At 48.5% G+C, this 24,746-nt stretch overlaps 9 protein-coding genes across 9 annotated transcripts; 5 read left to right on the top strand and 4 right to left on the bottom strand.

The window, feature by feature from the left end:
* Window positions 1–612: 612 nt before the first annotated feature.
* Window positions 613–1,434, top strand: F4813DRAFT_387384 (uncharacterized protein; the record flags this gene model as incomplete). Its single annotated transcript, XM_049246553.1, has 5 exons — window positions 613–632; window positions 698–770; window positions 877–983; window positions 1,036–1,268; window positions 1,340–1,434. The coding sequence occupies 5 exons, from the start codon at window positions 613–615 to the stop codon at window positions 1,432–1,434; spliced, it is 528 nt and encodes a 175-aa protein (XP_049101860.1).
* A 550-nt stretch (window positions 1,435–1,984) lies between these two features.
* Window positions 1,985–3,471, bottom strand: F4813DRAFT_352278 (ChaC-domain-containing protein). Its single transcript, XM_049242513.1, is given in 5 exon segments — window positions 1,985–2,643; window positions 2,811–2,812; window positions 2,825–2,875; window positions 2,966–2,997; window positions 3,060–3,471. The coding sequence occupies 5 exon segments, from the start codon at window positions 3,113–3,115 to the stop codon at window positions 2,080–2,082; spliced, it is 705 nt and encodes a 234-aa protein (XP_049101859.1). The 5' UTR covers window positions 3,116–3,471; the 3' UTR covers window positions 1,985–2,079.
* A 1,696-nt stretch (window positions 3,472–5,167) lies between these two features.
* Window positions 5,168–6,433, top strand: F4813DRAFT_387382 (EF-hand; the record flags this gene model as incomplete). Its single annotated transcript, XM_049246552.1, has 4 exons — window positions 5,168–5,208; window positions 5,391–5,409; window positions 5,539–5,911; window positions 5,970–6,433. 4 exons carry the CDS (start codon window positions 5,168–5,170, stop codon window positions 6,431–6,433), a joined length of 897 nt encoding a protein of 298 aa, XP_049101858.1.
* Window positions 6,434–7,221: 788 nt separating this feature from the next.
* Window positions 7,222–8,969, bottom strand: F4813DRAFT_327716 (uncharacterized protein). The gene has a single exon (XM_049241094.1). The coding sequence runs from the start codon at window positions 8,728–8,730 to the stop codon at window positions 7,234–7,236; it is 1,497 nt and encodes a 498-aa protein (XP_049101857.1). The 5' UTR covers window positions 8,731–8,969; the 3' UTR covers window positions 7,222–7,233.
* A 4,750-nt stretch (window positions 8,970–13,719) lies between these two features.
* On the top strand, window positions 13,720–15,442 carry F4813DRAFT_327532 (uncharacterized protein). Its single transcript, XM_049241093.1, has 3 exons — window positions 13,720–13,943; window positions 14,075–14,425; window positions 14,489–15,442. Exons 1-3 carry the CDS (start codon window positions 13,830–13,832, stop codon window positions 15,386–15,388), a joined length of 1,365 nt encoding a protein of 454 aa, XP_049101856.1. The 5' UTR covers window positions 13,720–13,829; the 3' UTR covers window positions 15,389–15,442.
* A 990-nt stretch (window positions 15,443–16,432) lies between these two features.
* Window positions 16,433–18,401, bottom strand: F4813DRAFT_327511 (hepatocellular carcinoma-associated antigen 59-domain-containing protein). Its single transcript, XM_049241092.1, has 3 exons — window positions 17,827–18,401; window positions 17,325–17,761; window positions 16,433–17,205 (listed from the first exon to the last, which is right to left on the bottom strand). Exons 1-3 carry the CDS (start codon window positions 18,306–18,308, stop codon window positions 16,883–16,885), a joined length of 1,242 nt encoding a protein of 413 aa, XP_049101855.1. The 5' UTR covers window positions 18,309–18,401; the 3' UTR covers window positions 16,433–16,882.
* Window positions 18,402–18,620: 219 nt separating this feature from the next.
* Window positions 18,621–19,107, top strand: F4813DRAFT_387378 (Acylphosphatase; the record flags this gene model as incomplete). The annotated part of the gene is made up of 4 exons (XM_049246551.1): window positions 18,621–18,632; window positions 18,700–18,730; window positions 18,808–18,890; window positions 18,958–19,107. 4 exons carry the CDS (start codon window positions 18,621–18,623, stop codon window positions 19,105–19,107), a joined length of 276 nt encoding a protein of 91 aa, XP_049101854.1.
* Window positions 18,870–22,270, bottom strand: F4813DRAFT_352229 (P-loop containing nucleoside triphosphate hydrolase protein). Its single transcript, XM_049242512.1, has one exon. It carries the CDS (start codon window positions 22,221–22,223, stop codon window positions 19,230–19,232), a length of 2,994 nt encoding a protein of 997 aa, XP_049101853.1. The 5' UTR covers window positions 22,224–22,270; the 3' UTR covers window positions 18,870–19,229.
* Window positions 22,271–22,423: 153 nt separating this feature from the next.
* F4813DRAFT_327460 (WD40 repeat-like protein) lies at window positions 22,424–24,586 on the top strand. The gene is made up of 2 exons (XM_049241090.1): window positions 22,424–22,838; window positions 22,892–24,586. Exons 1-2 carry the CDS (start codon window positions 22,552–22,554, stop codon window positions 24,258–24,260), a joined length of 1,656 nt encoding a protein of 551 aa, XP_049101852.1. The 5' UTR covers window positions 22,424–22,551; the 3' UTR covers window positions 24,261–24,586.
* The last annotated feature ends 160 nt before the right edge of the window (window positions 24,587–24,746 follow it).

The following is a 24,746-nucleotide window of genomic DNA, read 5'->3' as shown; positions in this document are numbered from 1 at the left end:
GCCAACAGATACTGGTTGATTTGTCATTTAGAACGCCTTCAAGTTGCTTTACCAATTTTTATAATCCTTGCCTATCCGGCCACCTGGATCTTGCATTTCGTACATTATCAACCCTGCCATCTTTACCGTACCGAAATACCGAAATACTTTTCACTTCGTTACCCTTGCACCTATCAGATACCTACATACGTCACCTAAGCCCTAGCATCTGCAGACCTTCCGGCACTGGTTACTGGTCAAGTTTGCAAGTCGAAAAAATAAAATAAAAGGCAACAACGATTTGTACGGTTGCTCTCTTCCACGTCTTCCACGTCTTCCACGTCCCGCCCCTGCCTCCCGTACAATTAGTGGACCCAGTAGCTCCTTCCTCCCTTGCTGTTATCTTGCAGATTGCTCCTCCCACTTTGTTTAGACAATAACGGCAGTATATGTGTGCAAGCAATCACTACCTACATATATTACATACATATTCACTACATATACCGGTGTACTTTTATTTCGACTCTCCCGATCCGCACATCGTTATTACGTTATTACGTTATTACGGGCCAATCATTAACCTTATTTAATGCAGATCCTACCCTTTTGAATCCAAATCTTCAGTCATCAACAATGTCGAAACTATTCATCGGGTATGGTAAAACGGAGTTCCCACCTATTATTTACTTGGCTAATCCGAATGTTCTCCTCTATTTAGTGGGCTTGCATGGCACACTGAAGATGCCACGCTCAGACAGAAGTTTGAGGAATTCGGTCCCGTTGAGGAAGCGGTATGTGGTCTTATTACCATCTTTCTATAGCACTCGCACTATCTTAGATATGGGAGTCTGGAAACTCCACCGAGGCTATATTCAGAACTAATTGGGTTGATATTAGGTTGTCGTCAAAGATCGCGACACTGGTCGAAGCAGAGGCTTTGGATTCGTCCGATACGTGAACGAGGAAGATGCACAGAAAGCTATTGCAGGTATGAACAACGTTGAGTAAGGTGCCACTTCCCAATATTTCGGAGATTTATCTAACGGAACAAATTAGATTCGACGGACGATCTATCCGTGTCGATAGAGCATCCGATACTGGTCCTCGAGGCGGTAGTGGACGGGGTGGTGGGTACCCGCCTAGGGGTGGGTACATGCAGCAACCTCAGATGCCCTACGCTGCTGGCCAGCCGGTTGCGTACGGGATGCCGAACCAAGTGATGTACCAACCGGCCTACGGACGCGGAGCAGGTTACCCGCAGCATAGTTACGGAACACCCCCACCTCAAGGTAAACACACAAACCCCTTAAGAATATTTCAACTTAAATCGGTATATGATTAAACTAACCGAATCTTACAGGCTATGCACCCTACGGCTATCCGGACCAACAGCAAGCGGGTCAACAGCCCCAGCATCAACAGCAACCGCCTCAGGGGCAGCCGCCGTACCAGTAGACCTGCTGTGAGCAACACAGGGAGTGTTCTATCCAAACCCCAATGCCAACATTATGCAGAGTTGGCATCTGCTGAAAAATTGGCCTAAAAGGCACGCTCGTTATCGGTGAATTGGCGCTCGGAGGTCTGATGTTCCCACAACACACTTGACACTCCTTATGCACAACACGGCCAAAGTGGTACTCTCCATTTGTCACCATTTCATTAAATCATCCTCAACTATCAAGTCTCTATCTCTGAGATGGGAGGATTATAGTGAGTATATCTCACCAATGTACATACATTCGTTCGCCATCTTCTATTCGAGGCTCTATGGCCTTTATGATTAACGTGAATATTCACGTCATCTATCATTTTACGAGTCTACGAAAGACCAAAGAAGTAAAGAAAGAAAGAAAAGAGATGGGAGAGCTACTTGAGGATTAAGAGTTCGACCTTCTCGAGAAGAAATCATCATGAACCTGGTCCCGGAGGGTGATAGGGGAAGGCAAAGCCGGGAACGAACTGTGTAGCAATAGCGCTCAGATCAATGGACATGATTTCCAATGATTTTCCCTGTTGAACTTCATGACCTAAGTACCTAACGCAATTCTCTATCTCGGTGCCTAATGTTTACAACACCTCTTCCCCCCTGTAAGATATCATTCACGCCTTCTCTGTCTCTTCCTGCTCGTCTACGCTGCTTACTCTCCTAAACTCGTGCGAGACGGGGCGTTCCAAGCCTTCCACCTGTAACTGGCCCTCGCGGCGCTTGCGGTCAATCTCGCGCACGCGATCCGACAAATCTGTGACGTGGGCGTCACCACTCTCCGGACTTAGCTCGTTAAGGGCCTTCTCCAGACCCAACAGGTAGTCCCTGTTCAGACCGCTGGGACCTTCGCTGACGTAGATGTGCTCGGCGAGTGCCTGCGGGTCTTGCGGTCCCGTGAACTGGTCATTATCGGGGGTGCCGATGTAGACTAGAGTGCGGATGGACAGCGACCCGTCCGCCGGGTGGAAGGGCGTATAGTGGATCGTATACCCGTTGATCTCCCGGATGTCGAGGTATTCCTTTACCTCGGCTACCTTGTCTGCTTGGATTCGGTACGCGGTACCCCATACCTTCTCGGGCGCCGAGTCATGCGCGTCGACGAGGGATGCCCAGAATGACCTCTCGATAAGAGTGACAACGCGGCCGGGAGCTTCAGGTGTCCCGCGATGGTCTTGGCTGAGAATTTCTTTGATGTCAGAAGATGATATAGTCCACATATATTAAACTTGCTGGCCCTTGTCGTCGCCACACACCAATGCCGAGTTGGCTCGAGTTAATCTCCGGGGTAGATTAAGCTTACCTTGCCTAAAGGTATGTCAGCCGTATACTTCTCAGCTAAGCAAAGTGAAGGGATCTATACCTGCCAGAACCGCCTGACATAGCCCGTGACCCAGCCGGGTACCCGTCGATCTAGCGGGAAGGCTCGGTGAGTTTCGGCCTTGGACACATATGTTGACGTAAAGGAAGCGAATAGTGAAGTGCTTCAGTATAGGATCTTACCATAGTGCGGAGGGGGTTTCCATATCAAGCTTCTACAATTCTATAAGTAAGGTTAAGCTGCAAATCTAGGGAAGCATCCGAAAGGATAACGCACCCATAACCGAAGATCCAGAATTCGTCCGTTTCGGGCGGCGCTCCGTTGACTGGCATCGTTGATATTTAGGTCAAGCTTCCTCGTTTGTCCTTCGCCCTTTTTTGCTTCTTTAATTCACGCACGCTTGCTTGAGTTATTGTCTATCGATCCAAATATATCATAACAAAGCTCTCCAATTATCATAAGGACTGTTCTATCCGCGAGTAAGAGTCATCGTCGTTCAATTTGACGGGAAGTCGGAAATGGTACAATAACGCCAAGCTTTTCGTCTTTTGCGGCTTCCTAAGCCATCGGGACTGCCGTCTTTCGCGGGCGCGGCTCCGGCCAACGGAGCATGTGCTGCACAGTACATACTAACACCGTGCCTATCTTACATACATAGGTTACCTAAGGTAGGTACCTATGTAATCCCGCTCTTATTATTCCGACAGTCCGACTAGGTGGTTATTATTTTTAGCATCTATGTGCCCTACGCAACTGGACCTGGATCTACGCATTGTACAATAGGTACATGCTGCGAACAGCTGCAGCTACCTACCTTAGGTACCTAAGCTCCAGAAATTCACCATTTAGGTAAATTTACCTACGGTATTACAATACCACAAGTCCAAAATCTCTGGGTAATTGCGATGAACGTTAGAAAAGGCTAATAGGCCGCGTCATAGAGTACCTACATAATGTACCTAGGACAGGCACATCATGTATACCAAAAAACTAAGAAATCCCCTAAAACGTGACCTCTCATATTAATATTAATCTTATTTTATTCCTGCAGCATCTCGAAACCTCATGCATAGAAGACCTCAGGTACCTACATACGTAGGTATGAAGCATGTATGCACCCCGCAAATACTTAAGAGTAAGGGAAGCATGCGCCTCGAAGCCCTTGTTTTGCTGCGCCATACCTGCTACGTACTATCGCATAGACTTGCCGCCATCTATGGAAGGATGGAAGGTGTTGGGAATGACAAAAGAACATGCTGTGGGTTCAGCGCAACCCACTTTGCAGGCAGTATGTAAAATATGAATATTGACCGGGATGCGGGACGGGACGGGATCGTCATGCCTGAGCCTCACTGGGGAAGCTGAATCTATTCTAATCCTTCAGAAGCTTCTTTTTCCATATAAGTCAGCCTTCGAGAAAGACTGAAAGCTCGCCCTGATTTAATTCCCCAGCTTCGGTCAAGATAACAGACAACCGGATTGATCCAATGTGTTATTACGTAGGTATCCAATGGAGTACGTATGGATGCTGTGGTAGGTACCTAGACGATGACACTGCCCCGGGCTGCCCCGCCGCTCAGCATCGGTGTGAACTGTGTGATTTTGATCGCCAGTCTGATGCCTGCGGATCTTTAGTATCAGTCAGACGGACACTAGCGGTGCCGGATATCCATAACAAATAATAATCTTTGCCTACCTACGTATTCTGGAGACCAAAGAGAACAGCTTGTTAACAAAAAATATCCGATAACAAATGCCCGACACACGCGGTATTTGTGATAATAAAGCAAACCACATTGCTTTTTATTTTCTTGGTATTTATTTTCTTGGTATTATGTACATAGTAGTTAGCCCCTAAATTGTTATTACATAGTTAGCTCCTTTGGGTCTTGGGTCTTAGGTCTTAGGTAGTTCTTGGTTCTGGCAGGTGCAGCCCTAGAGTTAAATCCTCAAGTTTGAACTTAATAATAATCATACTAATCTAACTACTACTACTACTTTCGTATCTTCCCTTTTGTCTTTCTCAACCCCTAAACCCCATGATCCTTGACTTTCATCTTTTTACCCCGATTTTATTGCGGCTGAATCTAGGTAATTGACTCTTTGTCCGTTACGTGAGGACTGGGTTGCACTGCCGCTTATTACTCGTCCGACACCTTTCCCAATTTAACTGTCCTATCTCACATCGACATCCTATAGGTATTCCGTACAAAAAAGAAAGCTGGGCTGCATTGCAACTTGCATTGCAACTACGCCTTCTCTCCTTGTCCCATATAGTAAACAAGTCTCCCCGCTAATTGCTGTCTTTACCGTCTTCATTCTTTTACTACCGGTATTAGTCGATTCCAAACTCTAGAGCGACGTAAACAGCAACATACTACACAATGGCTTACAACAGACCATACAATCCGGACGAACTGCCAAGGTGAGTCGCCGCCTAGTGCTACTATACCCCGCCATCGTCATCGCTCAGAACCGCGATGGTCTAGAGTGAAGGGACAAGTGTGATACTGAGACGAGGACGTTGCCATCTTGTCAGATGGATAATAGATATTCGTTTGATTTTCATGCGTCACAGCGATGGCTAATTTATTTTTGAAACCGCAGATTCGCAGAGCCCGACCCAGTACGTGCACGCACCTCCGCCTCCGTTGAACACTTTTTCTGCCCTATATTATAACCCCTGCGCCTGCGCGAGCCCCTCTTCTATCCACTCGTACTCGACTGTAAATAGCTAACATTCTTCCCTTCGTAGAAAGGCGCCGCGCCTCACCCATCCTCATCCTCTCGCTACGAGTCTAAGCCCCAACCGCCTGTTCCTAGCCCCCGACACGACTCTCTTCCGGCTCGTCGTACAGACACAGGACGTCTGACTCCCACTGGTTACGGCCCAAGCGGTTCGAGCGGTTATAGCAATAATAGTGGTGTCGGCCACAGCAACAGCTACGATCACGGCTATAGGCCGAACCTACAATCTACCATGTCGCCGCCGCCTACCGCCACCGGCCCGCGACCTACCGCCCATAACCGCCCACCTCCCACGAGTCGGCCACCTCCTTCTCCTACCCCTGGGGAAAGCGTTGCCGATCCTACCCTGCTACCGCTGTTCAAAGCTGTCGATAAGAATAGTACGTCTTCTCAACCTAACCGTGTTTCTTTGCCTAGATACTAACCCCTTTCGAATAGACACTGGTCAGCTCTCCGAAAAGGAACTATCGGCTGCTCTCGTAAATGGCGACTGGACGGCTTTCGACCCGCAGACGGTGCGCATGATGATTCGCATGTTCGACAGTGATCGGTCGGGGACGATCGGATTCGACGAATTCTGCGGACTGTGGTCATTCCTAGCATCGTGGCGAGCACTATTCGACCGGTTCGACGCGGACCGCAGCGGCAACATTAGTCCGGACGAGTTCAGCAACGCCCTCGTGGCCTTCCGCTACCGCCTTAGCCCCGGCTTCGTTGACCTGCTTTTCCGCACCTACGACAAGCGCAACGAGGGCGTCATGAGCTTCGACCTCTTCGTCCAGGCCTGCATCAGCCTTAAGCGTATGACCGACGTCTTCAAGAAATACGACGAGGACCGCGACGGTTACATTACTCTCAGCTTCGAGGACTTCCTCGTCGAGATCTTAAAGCAGCTCAAGTGAGGCAGAGGCCGGAAACTTCAAGTTTACACGGCTTCCCACGGAATTATTAGTATGGGGTGAGCAAAACCAACAGCGAGGATTGGCCGTATTTTTATATCCGCAATGGTCTGCAGGATAGATGTTACCTGTGGGGCTAGCAGCAAGTTCACGAATACGTTGCCGAATACGCGCCATTGTTCCGCGTAAGTGTAAGCAATCCTGACTTATGTTTCTATGGGCGGGGAGAGGATACGCATTCGAGGAATTTCGTTATGTGAGCTATCATACTATCTCATAGGGGGTTTTAGAAGTAGAGGCAGAGGCAGATGGTGGCATGCAGGCGAGGCAGGCCCGCGGATCTTATTGTTATTTTCGGTAGATACCACCACACTATGGCCATATGGATGCATAATGAACGAATTCATCTAACAGATGAATCTTTTTAAGTCTTAGCCTTTGCGATGGTATAATATTATCACGTTGTATAATAATAACGGTAGGTATCCCTCTCCTTTCTCCAAAAATCCGTAGCAAGTTTTTGGCCATGAATAGCAACGCCGTTGACTTTTTGTCCCCATGCCTTTCCCTAACCCTAGGACATAAGAAACCCTATTCCAAAAATGATATGCCCAAGTGGTTCACTAAAAATGACAAATCCGTAAAGACTAATTTTGTCTGCCCTTGGTATCATGTAGAAATCCTCCCCCGAAAAACACCAAAACCCGACAAGCCAATGTGCCTAAACATAAGAAATATCGTCCTGATAACGGACGATTACTTTTCCCTGAGCGAATAAACGAGCCTGCAACCTGGTAACTTATTCAAGTAGGGGTAGCCACAGACCTAAATCTGGAAAAGCCTCCTATTAATGACTTCTTTGTCTTCAGGTCACTAGGTATCTTCTCCCTACGAACGTGGATTGGTCTCAGGCTGCATTGACTTTTCACCTTGACATTTTGACGGGCCTGCGCGTCCCTGATAACCCATTGGTCGTCCATATTCTCCGAAGAACACCACAACATACCGTTTCCGGAGACGGCAACTTCGTCGCCGCTGCCGAGGCGCAGAATTTCTGTGGTGACGCCGCCGATGCTACAGTTACTGCCCTTCCGTACATGACCTGGTTTCTCCTTACCAGGCTTCCCTTCTTCGCCAGGGGCCAAGGCGCCTTCAACTTCCTCTCGCCGCCACCGTTTCGTTTTTAGCATGGCCGTAGCGAGGCCCCTGACATTCTTTTCCCCGTCGTGCGTGCTGAGCCAGATGCGCGCACCCAAGCGTGTCGCGATCTCAGCGCCTGTAGGTACGCCCGCGCAGATATTACCGCCGAGCCACCATGGATTTGTAACGCTGTCCATACAGTGCAGGAGAGCCGTTAGGGGGAGCGCTGCTTCGGCTACAAGATGTGATGTGACGTAAGATGCGATGTAGTCGTATGAAATGCCATGGGGCGAGAAGAGGACTGAGATGGGACGGACCATACCGGTAGAGGTAGCGGGACGAATATAGTTCTGGGAAACGGACCGTGGGAAAGAATTGCTTGGGTTTGAGCGCGCCGGAGAGGGAAGCAAGGTTGACGCGGACTGGACAGAGCGCAGGGAGCGTGGTGATACTGGTGGGGACGGGGGGAGGAGAAAAGGATTAAGGGTAGATGAGTTATTCGTAAGTGCCATATACGAACCCTGCATAGTAGGCGTATTAGGGGTAGCAGGTGGCGAGGGCGGTTTCGATATGGTAGGGATACCGAGTTGTAAGTGATGCGTTGGCGGAGGCCGATATGTTATACCAATTGCGCCATGTAGGCCAGCTAGGTCGCGTTTCTGCGGTATGAAGGCGATGGTGACTTCACCCCCTTGACCTCCGGACGTCACGGGCGGGACGGGAATTCGCACTACAGACTGCTTTCCTGTCAACCTCGGGTCTTCCCATCGTTCTATCGTCTGGATCTTCTCCTGATCAAAGTATTTCCAACTCTTGATCAAGCGTGCTGCTGCTGGTTCCGCAATGATGATCGTGTTTGTCCCACTTGCTGGTAGCTGCCGGAGCGTAGCTTCATTGCAATGGTCGCTCTTGTGTTGAGTGATGATGACGAGATCCGGTGGGAACGGGAGCTCCGAGAGCGAGGATATGCATGCCGGATGTATGTGAGTCGTAATCGAGATCTTAGAGTGAAATACCTTAGAAGGACCTGTTATCCAAGGGTCCAGGAGAACTGTGAACGGCTTCGGCATTACAATACGCTGTGCGAATTCAGGGATGATGGGCTCGAAAGATAGGAGAAACGAGGCATCGGAGTTGAGGTTCTTTATGGTTAAAGCCATTGCGGATGTCGACGTGCCTGGGGGGTTGTCGTCTAGACTCCCTCTTAAGGGGGTTGGAAATTGGCTATCATCCGTGGTCAAGAGAGCTTACAGATAATGAGGGACGAGCTGACTTCAAGAGCTTCAAGCGGAGAGATAAAGCAGCAAGAAAAAGTGATGACGAAAAGGAAAGTTAAGAAGAATCTAGTCTCAGCCGCCCCGATTAAAGAGGGGGAAAGCGAGTTAACTGTTTAACTGTCATACCACGGAGTGAATTGATGATAAAGCGATAAAGTAGGCGTACGAAGGAGAGGAATACTTGTTAAACATCGATCTATGATCCAATAAACTCACCATGTTGTGATATTGAACTATCATCAATAATCAAAAGTCAGGGTATACAAAATCCCTTGTCCGCTTTCCCGCTTTCCCGCTTTCCCGCTTTCCCGCTCTTTCTACATACGTACCAACACTTGTTGTGGAGGGCGAGGACAAGTTTTAGACAATGGATAGTCGACCATGTTTCACTTGGTTCAAGCTGGGGGGATGTGGCAGAGTGGCAGAGTGGATGCGAAGCTGTAAGCTAAAGGATCTGCAGATGGAGTGAGATGTTTCGGTGTTTTGTTGCCAAGTCTGTACGACACCGGTTGGTATCAATGCCGTCTGGACCGTGCCCCGCACTTTACACTTTCTTTGACACTTACCCTAGCTTGTCATTAAGGGTCTTTTACTGATTGGTCAACCTTCTACGGAATAATAGGTGGCTTTCGGGCTTACATAAATGTTCAGGTTTTTTTCTCATCCTAAAATAGATATTTCTACCGAGTATTACACGTAAGCGTTTATTATACGTACAAAGTAGCCTTAAGGCACAGCTAGTGTAACTATGCCTCTTTTTCATATTGATTATTAAACTATATGTAAAAATTCAGTTATTTATTAGCTTACTATCGTCAGGAATTAGTAAGTACCGCATGAAGATAATCATAATTTCATGTAACATTCCAATACGTACACACACACACACACACACACACACATACCTCGTGCCGTTGCCGCACAATGAGGAATGTTTTCTTTCTAATCGCTATATCTATTTGAGTATGACGTACAAAAACAATATCACCTACTATTATTTAGATTCCCGAAGAAATGGAGATATATTAATATCATTCCTATATAACAAAATTCGTATCTCATTTCCCAAATGTTCATTCCCTTAGATGACGACTTCCACTTGCCAATAATGATATCTCCCCGTCATAAGATCTACAGTTGTCCAATCAACTAGGTCCAGAATAATTATACAACGCATTTCAGATTTGTTTACTGTTAAATTACGTGGAATGACACAGTGATCATGCGGATAACTAGGTACAGATTGCTCAAGAAGGTCATTCTACATGAAAGCTACATGAAAGCTTTAACTACATATTTTCAAGTCTCTGGGTAGCTCTTAGCGTGACGTCTTCCTTTTCACCGAAGGCTTCGAGAAACTAGCATAGGGACCTTGTATAAAAGATGTTTTCTTTCAGTAACTAGCTCTACTGTAACTACAGCGTCAACGTAGTACTCGGCTTGTAGTACTTTAGCCTTCAACTTGAATGGCTGGATATCCATGTAGCACAGGCATTGACTTTTTCACCTGAAGATTAAGCTATATGCTTTGGATAGGTACTGAGCTTAAAGCACACGGATAGAGAAGCAGGCGGCTATAGGCACGTCCCGACTCTAACCCGACGTTAAAGCCTATTAATTAATACCGTTCAGGATGTCAATGCATAAGATGAATCGACCGAGGCTAACACCACGGCTAGTTTGCAGCGATACTTCCAATTCGTGTCGTCACATGTGAGGTGTTTCTCTCGTTGCTTAAATATTTCTCATGGGCAAAGCTCTACGAGGCGTCGACTAAGCCGTCAACGAATACGGGCACGCGAGTATATGAGCAATATATCAAGCGCCTGCAGGAGGTCGTGCGAAAGGAGTTAGGTTCGGTCCGACTAGAAATTCCGCTACGGAGAGTATGCTGTAGATACCTACCTAAGGTAGCTGGTCCTAAGGTAAGAATGTAATTAATTTCTAATCGAGCAGAAACCAACGTACGAATTTAAATAAGGCTTTTCGATATTATCGATAAGAACGGTTAGCTGTATGCCTTCGTCATCCTTTTTAGTTTTGAGACCCCGGTGAGGGGTAAAGGTGTGTAGAGCCCTGGAAGTGTGCAGCACTTGCCGAGAGTCAAGGTGAGAGAGGATTCGTCAATTCCTAAAGCTTTAACAGCACTGGGATCAGCGGTTACACAACTCAGATAGGTAACTACAATAGTTGATACAGCAGATGCAGCTTCCTCTCAGAGCTAATGTTTTACGATAAGGAATTATGAGAACACCTTCCTAGAGCTCAGGGTAAAGGGTAGAAGAAGCAAAAAAAGGGTTTGCAAGCTTGCAGTAGCGTACTCTCGTACTCCCCACATCAAGCCGAGCAATCATGTACATACTAGCATGTATTGTACATTTCTACCTACATAAGGTACATAGGTTAGGTACTCAAGGCTTAGCAGCACAGCGCCACTATGCATAGAAGGAACATTTTTCAGCTTCAGAGGAGTTCCCGAATAAAAATTTTTATCCGAGAAACCAAAATCAAGATACTAACAATAGCAAAGCGTAAGACCAATGTTTAGCCACGATTCAATTCTCGTACAAAAGGGCTCCATCTAGACTCCATCTAGACATTAGTTGGCATTGTCGGGCCAATCTCCCGAGTGGAAAGTCTTGGTGAAAGCAGCGCGTACAAGAAAAAAACCGACCAACTAATGCGATTGACTAGGATGAGAGCTTTTTACCACAGTTCTACTAGTCGCATTGACAAAGAAGAGAATTGGGTAGCTACCTACCTACCTATGTACAATATAATATGTACAGTACCCATGCTCGGCTGCCACCTACCGTAACTAGGGTACCTAGGTAGGTAATCCGGCTTCGTCTGGAATGAAATGTATCGAAAAAAAGCCACATCCGCAATCAGACAATCAGACAATCAGAGAAGCGATGGCAAATTGGGAGCTCATGTTCCATATCTGATGTCATAAGCTGACGAGCTTAACCACGGGTTCTTTTCATATTTCCGCCGACAGGTACAGCCAAGGAGAATACTCGCTTTTCAACTGGAGAGGGGGAGATGTGTGGAACAAGTAGCATGCATGTGAGAGAAGCGTGCGAGATGGAGAGCTTCGATAATGAAACGAGCCCGCCTGCCCGCTTGGCCCGCCATGCTAGGTACAATACCTCAATACATACATACTATATTGCTACCTGGCTACCTGGCTACCCGACAGAGTCTTCCTTCGATGCCCCGCCATTTCTCAAGCCTCCACTTGAAACCTCCACCTATCGTATCACCTCCGCAAGCTTCTGCCTGCCTACCTGTCTACCTGCTCAGCCAATGCCGGAGCTCTCACCAGTACATCAGTACATATGTACATACCTAGACGGATGGATGGATTCGGTCAGTGCATCCACCTTACCCACCTGCAGAACCCCTCGCCCCCTCAAGCTTCCTGCTGCGGCGGTACTGCAAGCCGGGGCTTTGTCTAGCTAGTACCTCGAGGCAAGTATGTAATAATGCATTCATGTCTCGTGGGAAGCAGCTGGCTCTATTTGTTATACACCATGAGGTGTAAGGTCGCATTCAACCCGTCTTTACCATTCGAGGATCCCACCCCCTGCTCCTGGTGCACTGCAGGTATTATGTGCTTGTACACTTAGAGGCAACAAGGAATAGAAAACCTTGGCCTCTTTTTACTTAGCTTGCTCTAGTTATCTGAAGCTAAGAAGCTTGCATCGCCAAATTCCGAACAGCTAGGCCTGAAGCTCTGACGACGCTCTCAACTCAAAAGGAATCATTGAGCTCTCTGGAAGTTCTATTGCTACCGGAGGTGCTTGCGTCGTCGGCTTTTCTCTTTTTATTATTTGCATCATTCATTTGCATCATTGTTTTATTTCCCACCCCGCCCATCACAGAAGAGACCCCACTCCCAATGTTCAAATAGCCATCCGTCCCAGCCGATCCTCGATCAAGTCAGAAGGGAAGCTGTCCGGTCTATTTAAATCGAGTTAAGAAAGAGACGGAGTGGGACAGAGCCAATAACACGGCTCTCTCTCTCTGTCCGCTCTGATTTGAACTTGCCGCACAAGCTTGGGGACAAATTTTTTGTACTCGTGTATGTATATACGTATGTGCGATACAATGCCTGCTTGTCTGCGACGGGATGCTCGTCTTTCATTCGCTTTGGTTGGATCATCTATCTTTTGGGCTGCTTTGGATGACAAGCTCAGTTTACCCTGTCCGGGGGGGCAGGCTTTGCTCTCTTTGTTAACAGCTACTCAATGTTCCCGCATTAATACCTTGCTAGGTGTGGTACCTATCTAGGATACCTACACCACCAGACCACTTACATATATACATACATACATATGTATACGCGCATCTACCATTTACATCCCAGGTCCCCAGGTCCATCTACCTTAAGGTAAGGTATCCCAAGGCCGTCGATCCAGCTTTGGTGTGTGGAGTACAGGTAGGTACTTATTATACCTTCTGACCCTGACTTGTGGCCACTGGCCACCCTACATCATGTATTATTAGTACTATGTAGTAGTACTATCACAGTGTTCCTCCTGTGTTCCTTGTGTATTCAATGTTCCTTGTCTTCTTACCTACCGACCTATCTAAGCTAGGAGATTCCAGTACCGCTGCTTTCAGCTACCCTTCCCCCCTCCCTCCCAATAAGGTCACCCTTCCGGTCTTTTCTCTTTCCTCTGCCAACACCCACGAGAGACAGAGAGAGAGGAGAGAGAGTAAGGTCTTCGAAACACCTCATGTAACACCTGTATAGGAGCTTGGAGCTACCTCGGCAGAGCTGTCATTATCCTTTCTATGTCGAATTTAATTATTACATACCTAATCTTCAAGCTTCATAGACTTGGACTATCGTCAATTGGTTACTATTAGTGGTGCTTCTTATCGTCGACATTCGTATCCGACTATCGATCTTGCGAACTTCCCCCCCCGCCTTCAATTCCCGACCAGTAAATGGCGGGGTTGACTGGGTCAAGATGCCGCCTCGATCTTCCTTAACGTCTTCATTCTCAATTACCGACTCGAACAATGAAGTCGTCTGTCCTCTGCGAAACCAAGATGGCTCGAGCTGTCGCAAGCGCTGTATTGGCGTAAGTTGCAACATCTTACTGACTCGCATCCCGAAGGATTGAATTACGAAGCTGTATCGGGTTTCAACCCAGAAGCTATGTCGCAAAGCCTAGGAAAGACAATGTCTAACTTTCCATTTTGGAACAAATAGGAAAAGAGATATCGCTCAATGCAAGAGCATATTCGACGAGCGCATCCAGAGCATTACATTTCGAAGCTCCCCGCGACCGAGGAGAGCTTCTTGCTTATGATTAACACACCTCCGTCAGATCGATCTCAAGTTCAGAACTCTGCCGGCCCACCACCAGGAAGCCTCGACCCGAACAAAGGCTATCCCCACGAGCGTCATGCATATTCCCGAGACGCATCTAGCGCTCCCGGGACCCCTAGGAACCATGATGAATATTCTGGGGGCTCGATTTTGCCTGCCGCGAGTGCCGCTGCTGCTTTGGCTCAGTTAGGTGGCCAGCACAAGTTCGAGACGGATTGGGATAATGAAGCAGTAAATACTCACCTAACGTCACTATAATCATTGATAATATCAATGCTGATTCTGATCTTGAAGGGCTGGCAGTCTGACAACGACGGCCGGAGAATACCGAGGAGTACAATTGAACTACCTCCCATACATTTCGGAATGGAGCCAACTAGCGAACCATTCCCTTCAATTAACTCTGCACCGCGTAGGGACTTGCTCCCGTCAATTCTTTCAAACTCCCCACCAGGTCGTTCGTCGACTCTTCCTCCTCTTCAACGATCGCTTGGTCCTAACCGACCCAGAAAGCAATCTATCACTAAGCGTGGCCACAAGAAGCAGAAATCCCGAGGTACCGCAAACGAATGGCTCCGGAGAATTCAGAACGATGAGCGCCTTAAGCCGGGTGGGACTGATCGTAAGGCTCATTCCGTCGAGCCCACAGCCGACTACGGCAAAAGGTGGGAAGACCTCATTGATGCTGCAGCCTCGGCTACAGAAGATATTGATGAAGACAGGACTCCTGTAAGTCGTGCCCGGCACATTTATTTTCCTTCTCTAACGTCCCAGGTTCCCCAATCTCCTATATCAATACACCGAGCTTCCTTACCCCCATTTCCCCATCAACATTTCCAAGGCTATCAAGCTTCTCCTCTGCAACAAGCTCTTACTCCACCATCCTTTGCACAAGAGATTCCAGAGCCTTTCCCATCCGTCGAGAGTGGCGAGAGCGGAGAAAACTTCCATATAGGAGCCTCTGGACTTTCAGATTCGTCGCCCAGCTTTTCATCTCAGGACGTGCATATCTATTGTGCTGCGTGCCAGAGAGCGTCAAAGCTCCGGGAATCTTATGCATGTACAGAATGCATTTGCGGCCTATGTCGAGATTGTGTCAATATCTTGATGGAGGAGCAAGGAGCCAGAAGAAAATGCCCGCGCTGTGCCACTATTGGTGGCAGGTTTAAGCCCTTTCAGTTGGATATCCGATGAAGCATCTCGCCACTATTATACTCAGCTCCAAGGATCTAGCCCAGCAATCCGGTGCCTTCCCCTTCCGGACAAGCATACCATCACCAATGACTGTCACTCACCAATATCTATACAAACGGCATACTGCTAAGACAGCTTATGGCCCCTACTATCCTACTATAGAGCCCATTAGAGGCCAGGCCGTAGACTTGACAAAAGGCTATGTCACCAAGTGGACAATCTGAGACACATTCTAGGCTAAAGGCCACGATCCACGATATGAGTTTACACGGAATCGAATAACGCCCTGCTTGAGGAATGTGAGCGGCCCGCGTATGCCGCCACGATTTCTTATGACGTATAGGATTGGCGTACTTGGGAGTGGACATAGAGAGCGTTTGCATTTTGCGACGGTCATTCCGAATGAGCCTATTCACTTCTATCCTCTTCATTAGGGGACGACATATGTTGCTGGCCGCTTTACATACCGGAATTTTCTTTTGTTATAGGGAGAGGATTGATTCCCCCGGCGTTCCACGTGGGATATTTGGTTATTTATGATATTTATAGTCGATTTGAACCCCTTCTGTTTGAAGGGAATCGCTGTGCGGACGGTTTGATCTGGGATACTCTTGTTTCAACGGCAGCAAGACTCGCATCGATACGCAAGCTGGCCGGCTCTTTGTTTTATCTGGGAAAGAGACGACACGAATGATTTAGGGGGGGGGCGTTTTACGGTTAAGACCAACGTTACAAATAGCAATGCGATCATGAACATTACGTTATATCCGCTTAAATAGCCCAGTTATATATACACACACGAATGAAGAGTAGAGCTCTAATTCATCAGTTACCATCTTGCTGGTTATTTATCTCTTGATGTTTACTTGATTGAAACTAAGCTTCTCGGTTCCTATAGTTAACTGCCTACCTGATAGAACATTACTGACATATGATGCTTAGGTAGTTTAGTAAAATACGGTCTAGTATGCAACTGAAGCCAACCGCCTGCTACTAGGTTGGCGGTAATTTATCTTAATTATATTATTATCAAAGGACAAAAAGGTATTGCTTTGGCTGTAGTATATTTCATATATACCTAGGTACTAGTTTTGATGCTATAGTAAACTATTATAAACAACGTTTTGACTCGCCAACGAAAAACTCACGCATGTTGCTGTGCAGTTCTCCTTTCGTGTTACGGGACCAACGTAAAAAAATAGAGAAAGAAAAAACAAGACATTAGGCAATTCGATGATATACTTCCTCCCTTAATACGGATGGATCCATGTACGCATACCCTATAGGACCTACTTAACGCCGCAGTATTTATATTTACCTACCTATGTATGTATGTACTAAGGTACCCAAGCATGCGCGACAACCGCCCCCCTCTCGTCCTATTATCCCTCTCGCCTCGCTGCAAGGGATCGATCCCATTACCGAATCCCCGACGGGAAAGCCCCGTATCGCAAGCAATCAATACAAAGACAGATGCGCCCTTCGGCCTTCGCCTCACCGAGTCTTCCCCTTCGCCTCCTTCGCCTTCTCCAGCAGCAGATTGCGCATGGCGGCGCGCACGTTGCGACTCCCGCCGAGCTTGGGGCCCTTGAGCACGTCTTCGTCGGCAGCAGCGCCGCCCTTGCCGCCGCCGGGGCCGCCGGACCCGGACCCGGACGGCGCGTTCGTCGGCTTCTTGCGCTTCTGCTGGCGCTGGGCCATGGCGTCCATGAATTCGCGCCGGAACTCCTCGGCGATCCGGTCGTCGGCCGCGCCGTCGTCTTCGGCGCCGCTGCCGGGTGCGGCGGGGGGCGGGGTGGGCGCTTCGTATACGTCGACTGTGTGTGGGGAGGTATGTTAGTTAGTATTGGAATTACTTGTGCGTGTGGACTTTCATGGTATTGTATTGTGGATGGGGGGTAGAAAGAAAGGAAGGAAGAAAGAAAGAAAGGCTTACGTCTGCTTTCCCGGAGAATCTCCTCGACCAACTGGTCCCTCTTGATATCGTCGCTATTCCGCCTATTCCGCGACCTCCAGGGCTTGCCGTCCCGTCCGAGTCGGACTTTCTTCGGGCGACCGCTCTGCTGCTGCTGCTCGTCGTCGTCTTCAATGGCTTCGCCGTGCAACTTCCGCCTAGCACGCTCCGTCAGCGCTTCGTTGCGGCTGCGGGCCTCGTCGCCAAGGTCGATCTCCATAAGCTGGCCTTGTAGCGCTCTATTCTGCTGCTCGGGTCTGGGCACCGCTGTCACCGTCGCTGTCGCTATCGCTGTCGTTGTCGCTGTCGCCGGTTGTTGTTGTTGTTGGTGTCCCCGATTAGACGAGCGCGCGGCTGGGTTGGAAGAGAGCGCCACAGCGTTGTGTCGCTTGGCTAGTTCGGCTTCTATATATTCCTCCCTTGCTCCATCAGCAGCTGCGCAGCGGTCGCGGGGTTGCGCGCCGTGGGGAAGGGTGAGACTCACATGTGCTTGTTTACTAGTTCTGCCGCCATACCTGTCTGCGGCGCGAAACGCTTCTTCACGCCTGCCGCGATATCTAATGCTTTGTTCTCTTCCTCGCGGATCATAAGACTAAGGTCGTCGAGACCGTCTCCAAAGCCGTTGGCGACGGCTGCTGCCGCGTCGTTGGAGCCGTAGTTGCTTCCCGCGCCGAACTTGACGCCGCCTAATCGAGCTTTTCGCGCATTGCGTAGACGAAGAACTTCGGCTACTGAGAGGCCTTTCTCTTCATCCTCTGCGCCCTCGCTTTGAATCGGGGTGGCGACTTCAGCTTTTCCGGGAGTGTCTGATGCGGTCGGTGTTCCTTCTGGTCGTGGCGTATCTGCGCATCTTGATCGTTCGTCGTCGTCGTCGGCGGGTTCTGCTCGTTGTCTGTAGGTCTTCCTTTTTTTCCCACGGAAGATTACTTGAGGCACGGGTGTCGACTCCGAAGCCGCACTATCCATGATGATAGTCCACAGCGGATTAACGGAGATGCGTTTGGTTCGAGATTGATGGTTTGTATATGTATTTGGGTGATACGGAGTAGGCTTAGGTACGTACACCGCATTGAAAGTCGAAGACAAACATCAGATAGTTAGTTCTAGTTTACCCGATAATCTGCCGCTTATCGCTTCTCCACCGATACCGTGTTGATAAAGCTTCTTAGTCGTCATTGTACATGGGCTTGTCCAAAGCTACCCTGCATAGGTATGAACTGTTATCTACTACCGTGCATACGATCTAACCATCTATTACACCACAATTGAAGCTCCAAAATGACACAAAGAGTAAGTGATATATTACTTCGGATAGAGCTAATATCGAGTTAGTAACTAATCAAGATGTTGATGTTAGGTCTACTTCCTTGCCCACGGCCGAGTTCAAGGTACGGACTCCACTACGATGATAACGAGTAAGCAACCCGTATCAGTAGATTAGAAGACTGACGTCACAGTGCGATAGGCGTGAGCTACCGCTATTTCGCGCAGAAGAAAGCAGCAGAACACAGTATTACTGGATGGTGTCGAAATACAGAACATGGGAAGGTGAGGAATTGCTAGCCTTTTATTACTACTACTCTGTATGAAATGACAACTCACTCGTGTCTGTTAGGTTGAGGGCGAGGCCCAAGGACACGAGGATTCTATCACATTGTTCTTAAAGGAACTCGACAAAGGCCCAGCGCATGCCCATGTTGTCAAGTTAGACAAGGAACCCCGAGACGTACAGGAAGGGGAGGTACGTTTCGAGGTACGAAGATAGGGGCTCAAAGCTATGTTAGTATTATAATAAGTCAACTATAATCAAATAAGTCGTAAAACCGAACGGGCTACTGCCGTTTATGAGGTAGATATCGTAATATTTCAAACATCATTAACAAACTTCTAGAAGCCCCTGCCTTTCCTCTTGGCTACAGGCTTCTTCACTGCGCCAGAAGTAATAATCTTCTTCGCTTCCTTGTTGGCTGCGGGCTTTTTAACTGCCCTCTCCTCTTCCAATTTCTTTTGGTCTTCATACCTCTGCTTATCTTCTGCCATCTTCGCCTCGATCTCCATCTTACGGTTGAACTCGGTCTCTGTAATTCGCTTTTCTCGAGCCGAGTACCCCTTCTCTTTTACCGAGTAGAAAACACCACCTAACTCCGCAAGCCAATGGGGATCGACTGACGTCACTGTTGACATGTACTCTTTTGACGTGAGGATAAGCTCGTGATATATTACGTAGTCGGGAAGAAAGCCGAGACCGTATAAGGCGCTTGTGGGATGGAGCTGTACGGTAACTGATGTGCGTAGATTGATATACTCCCCTATACCCTTGACTTTGGCTGCCTGATGGTAGTAACCGGAGCAAATACACTTGCGAATGATATCCCAATCCGTACCGCAGCTGATCATCTGCATCTTTTGCATCTTCATGATATCAAGAAGCTGATCTCTAATCTCCTTTGCTCTCCGCAGAGACTTTGGGTGCAGGAAGTGGCGTGTACACCAACCATCCGAATAGCCATTGGTTTTCCATTGTGAATACACGTGGAGGTAGGTTAGATGATCGGACTCGGGAACGAAGAATTTCTCGCGCGCTGCATCAGACTCTTCTTGTCGTTCCTTGGGACGGTAGAAAACGTTAGGGACGGAGAGCATGGAGACAATGGTAACCATTTCCTCGCTACAGCCATACTCCTCGGACATGATGAGGAGCTTTGCTAGAGAAGGGTCCATAGGGAACGCGTTCATCTTAGAACCGAGATCTGTCAGCTCTCCGAGGTTGTCCAACGCACCCAAAGCCCAGAGATCGAAAAGGGAGGTGGTAATGGTATCCTGCGGTGGCGGATCCATAAAATCAAAGTCGAGCAAATCTCGAACACCTAGTGACTTTAATAGAAGCACTGTATTGCTGAGATTAGTCCTTTGAATTTCGGGTATCGTTTGAATATAAAGTTCGTCCTTGAACGCCTTCTCGGTATACAAGCGAAACGCTTTACCGGGGCCTGTTCGACCGGCACGGCCTGCGCGTTGGCCTGCATTCGCTTGCGATATTGGTGTGATCTGGAGCGTGTCCATACCCATCCGAGGGTTGTACACCTTTAGCTTAGAATATCCCGCGTCCACCACGTACATAATACCGTCGACCGTCAAACTAGTCTCTGCGATATTAGTAGCCACAATACATTTCCGCACTCCAGGAAGGGCCCGGTCGAAAATCTTGGCTTGTAGATCTGCTGGCATCTGACTGTAAATCGGAAGGATGCTGAGCTCTGGTGGATCGTTAAGGGCGTCTAAGCGTTCTCGCACTAGTTCGCAGGTACACTCGATATCTTCCTGTCCAGTCATGAACACTAAAATGTCGCCGGCGCCCATTGATACGTGTATCGCGAGCACTTGCTGAACCGCTTGATCGACGTAGTCTTCGACTGGCGACCGGTGAAACATAATATCAACAGGAAAAGTTCGACCTGGAATAGTGAACTCAGGGGCACCACCAAAGAAGTCCGAGAACCGCTTCGAATTCATGGTGGCAGACGTAACAATTAACTTGAGATCTCTTCGGCGTTGTAAGATCTTGTTGAAAAGCCCCATTAACACATCCGTATTTAGCGCGCGCTCGTGAGCTTCGTCCATGATTACGCATGAGTAACGGTCCAGATCCCTCTCGTTAAGCGATTCTCGAAGTAAAACACCATCGGTCATATACTTGATGACGGTGTCTTTACTAGTACAGTCTTCGAATCGAATAGCATAGCCAACCGTACTACCCAACTTGACTTCCATCTCCTCGGCCACACGTTTCGCTACACTCATCGCCGCCACTCGTCGAGGTTGAGTGCACCCTATCATGCCTGATTTCCCGTACCCGTCTTCGTATAAAAACTGTGTAAGCTGTGTCGTTTTCCCCGAACCTGTCTCGCCAACTACTATAACAACTTGGTTGTCTCGAATCACCCTCAGTAAATCTTCCCGGACTGCAAAGGCGGGTAGAAACTCTCTCTGCTCCCTCAAGGTTTTACTCTGACTAAAAGCGCTTGCGCCTTCGTTCTTTTTCATGTGCTCGCTGAACTTGTTCTCTCCGGACTTCGGTGCGTCTTCTTCTGTGGCTATCGGTAAAGCGCTATCCCCCTCGTCTTCTTTCACGCCCAAGACATTTCCAAGGGCGGTACCGGCCATGTTAGTAGCCTCTTTAGCATGACGCTGACGTTCCCTTTGCTGCCTCCTTTCTCTCACCACGCGGCTCCCTTTACGACTAAATACAGCCATGTCGCTCTGATAGTCCCTAACAGCTGGAACCGGCTCCAACTGCTTGGTAAACACGGTCCGTCCATCTAAAAATGGTGGCTTGAGGTCGTGAATTAGTAAGTGAACGCGAGTTCCCTCGTCATCGTCTTCGAAGTCATCCCCTAATGCACGTCGTTGAGCGACACCGGAAGTAAGCATACGATTAGTCTCCCAAGCATCGTTGTCTTTTTGCCTCTGCAGTTGGCGCGCATTCATATGTCGTCCAGATTTCTTCTCGACCAATTCGGCCTCCCGCTGTTGCTGCTCGACCCATGAAGTATCGTACGATCCAAACGGGTTATGGGAGTCATCGCCAAAGGTATGTCCACCAGTCTCGTCACCAGTATACCAGTCGCGATCAAGGGCATTCTGCTCATCTGCGCTCACTAGGGGTTCCGGGCCGTCGAACTCTTGCTGCTTTGGGGTCGAGGCGTAGTTCGATTGCGCGCGAGGCGTGGAAGCGCGCGAGCTTGAGCCATGTTGGAAGCGGTTGTGTGGTCGAGATGAGTGGCTCCGATTTGGGAGAGATGTATAGCGATCATCGGAGCGCAGGGGATTGAAATCTATTTTGCGCCTCTTGGGGCTAAAATTGCCGTCCTCCCTATCCATCCCGAGGGTATTTGTATGTAGTAAGTTGGTAGGTCGAGATGGTCTCGAGCGGTGTAAGTATTAAATCGTAAATCGAAATCGCGGAAGGAAAACAAAAGGTAAAGATGGGCTCGGCGTTCTTGGCGTTCTTGGCGCTAACCGCTACATAAGCTACCTAGGTACGCTAAATTTCCTTATCGATCTTTTATCAGCAACTGCCCCGCTAAAATTTTATCTCGAATTTTTGTAAAATCAAAAGTTGGCGGGGCTCTTTTTAGATTTCTTGCGCCGTATTGACCTGTCTATTAGGAATATTTTCTTGGGCAGATCGAGTCGCCAGCAATTAATCATGTCGTCTATGATAACGACGTCTACTTGGGTACGACGAGGCTTTGCGGCGCCGTTCCCTGCCAAGTACGACTTCGACGAGGCCGAATTCGACAGGATAGCCAACCTAGCTAAGTTACAATTAGACGATGCGAAGGAAGACCTAGAGGAAGCGCAAGAAGAAGAGGAAAATGGAGCAGGCGATGACAACGATGACAACGATGACAACGATGACAACGACGGCGACAAAAATGCGAACGAGTCAGATCACAAATCCCCAGCGCAAAATGAAGAGGCAGACGCAGAGGAGTAGGTCTACTATTATTGTATTACGTATAACTAGCTACTAATTATGTCCAAAGCATCGACATAGACGACGCGGACCTTAAGGAGTACGACTTAGAGCACTATGACGATGATGAGGAGGAGGGCGAAGGCCAACGAATGGACATGTTTGGAAACATCAAGTCTTTGGCATACTACGAATCCAATAAAGACGACCCCTACATCACAATACCCGACGGCCAAGACGAGGATGACGAAGATAGGGAAGAGTTACAAATTCTAGCCACAGACAATCTACTACTAGCCGCGAAGGTCGAAGACGAGCTTGCGCATCTCGAGGTCTACGTATACGAAGACGAAGCAGACAACCTCTACGTACACCACGACGTCATGCTTCCTGCGATACCTCTTTGCGTAGAGTGGTTAGACATTCCCGTGTCAAAAAACAACGTGGATAAAGATTCGGTAGCCAACTTTGTCGCCATAGGGACGATGGATCCCGATATCGAAATCTGGGATCTGGATACTATAGATTGCATGTACCCCAATGCGATTTTAGGCCAGGGGAGCAACCCGCAAGAAGAGGAAAAGAAGAAAAAGAAAAAGAAGAAATCGAAGAAGGCCAACGATGAGTACCACGTCGATGCAGTTTTGTCTCTTGCCGCCAACAGGAAACACAGGAATCTGTTAGCTTCCGCTTCGGCAGACAAGACTGTAAAGTTGTGGGATTTGTACACAACGAAGTGCGCCAAGTCCTACTCATATCATACAGACAAAGTTTGCTCGCTGGCATGGCATGCTGTTGAATCTACGGTGCTGTTGAGTGGAAGCTACGACCGAACTATTGTTGCGGCAGATATGCGAGCCCCCGAGGCCAAGGCTCCGCGATGGGGTGTAGAGAGTGACGTTGAGAACGTTAGGTGGGATCCCCACGACCCCAACTTCTTCTTCGTCTCTACCGAGAACGGAATTGTACATTACCACGACATCCGGAACGCGCCGCCAAATCCTTCCGCTAGCAAGCCGGTGTGGACGTTGCATGCCCACGACGAGTCCCTGTCGTCTTTCGACATCAACGCGCACATACCGGGATTTATGGCCACCGGCTCAACTGACAAGACCGTCAAGCTCTGGAACATTCAGCCAACAGGGCCCGCCATGGTAGTAGCCCGTAATCTAGACGTCGGCAAGGTATTTTCGACAAACTTTGCCCCAGACGCCGAGGTGGCTTTCCGTCTTGCCGTGGCAGGAAGCAAAGGAACGATGCACGTTTGGGACACCAGCACAAACGGAGCTGTACGACAGGCATTCGCATACAAGATCTCAGACAAGTCAGATGGGGAGATCAGGGAGAGGCTCATCGGTGTCGAAGAGGACGAGAGCTCTTCAGATAGCGAGGAAGGTGAGGACGAAAACGGCGAGCCCGAATCCATGGATGAGGATTAGATACCGTCCGTCGAGTCTGGACCGTGATGTTTCACGGGTAGATGCATTTTGGTACAATAATGAACAATGTAGTTAGGCTGATTCCGTCGTCGCACGACCCAGAATTCGTTTCTGGTTTCTGGTTTCTGGTTTCAAGAGTTCGCATGACCCAATAGGGTAGGGCGATTTATTTATATTTGTGCCGGCCGACGGCTGAAACGAAAAGGAATAGGTGGTGATGATGATCTGGACTGGGCCAGATCTTGACAGCCACTTAAGTTATTTATGCTTCCTGTTGTACCTGCATGAGCAACTACATCGGCAGTCATTAAAGACATTAAGCCGCACATTCGTGTTGAGAAACCATATCATAAGATCCGTGTATTGATCACAAGCTGTTCCAGTTGCATCGGAAAGCTGGACCAGATGTCAATTGATCGTGAGATCTTGTCAATCCATATCAAGTCAAGTTAGTGCAAGTGTCCGTGCGTCATGACCAGAATCCGA

Source organism: Daldinia decipiens, assembly GCF_022478715.1.
Source record: "Daldinia decipiens strain CBS 113046 unplaced genomic scaffold F4813scaffold_8, whole genome shotgun sequence".
NCBI lineage: Eukaryota > Fungi > Ascomycota > Sordariomycetes > Xylariales > Hypoxylaceae > Daldinia > Daldinia decipiens.
This window is presented reverse-complemented; position numbering and strand designations above follow the sequence as displayed.

Coding starts and splice junctions, on each gene's coding strand:
- F4813DRAFT_352278 (XM_049242513.1), bottom strand. CDS start 3,115: ATGCCAGTCAACGGAGCGCCGCCCGAAACGGACGAATTCTGGATCTTC. Junction 2,998..3,059: donor TTCTGGATCTTCGGTTATGG/GTGCGTTATCCT, acceptor ATAGAATTGTAG/AAGCTTGATATGGAAACCCC. Junction 2,876..2,965: donor GAAACCCCCTCCGCACTATG/GTAAGATCCTAT, acceptor CCTTCCCGCTAG/ATCGACGGGTACCCGGCTGG.
- F4813DRAFT_327716 (XM_049241094.1), bottom strand. CDS start 8,730: ATGGCTTTAACCATAAAGAACCTCAACTCCGATGCCTCGTTTCTCCTA.
- F4813DRAFT_327532 (XM_049241093.1), top strand. CDS start 13,830: ATGCCGCCTCGATCTTCCTTAACGTCTTCATTCTCAATTACCGACTCG. Junction 13,944..14,074: donor GTCGCAAGCGCTGTATTGGC/GTAAGTTGCAAC, acceptor TGGAACAAATAG/GAAAAGAGATATCGCTCAAT. Junction 14,426..14,488: donor CGGATTGGGATAATGAAGCA/GTAAATACTCAC, acceptor CTGATCTTGAAG/GGCTGGCAGTCTGACAACGA.
- F4813DRAFT_327511 (XM_049241092.1), bottom strand. CDS start 18,308: ATGGATAGTGCGGCTTCGGAGTCGACACCCGTGCCTCAAGTAATCTTC. Junction 17,762..17,826: donor GAACTAGTAAACAAGCACAT/GTGAGTCTCACC, acceptor TGATGGAGCAAG/GGAGGAATATATAGAAGCCG. Junction 17,206..17,324: donor GATTCTCCGGGAAAGCAGAC/GTAAGCCTTTCT, acceptor CCCCACACACAG/TCGACGTATACGAAGCGCCC.
- F4813DRAFT_352229 (XM_049242512.1), bottom strand. CDS start 22,223: ATGGATAGGGAGGACGGCAATTTTAGCCCCAAGAGGCGCAAAATAGAT.
- F4813DRAFT_327460 (XM_049241090.1), top strand. CDS start 22,552: ATGTCGTCTATGATAACGACGTCTACTTGGGTACGACGAGGCTTTGCG. Junction 22,839..22,891: donor GAAGAGGCAGACGCAGAGGA/GTAGGTCTACTA, acceptor TTATGTCCAAAG/CATCGACATAGACGACGCGG.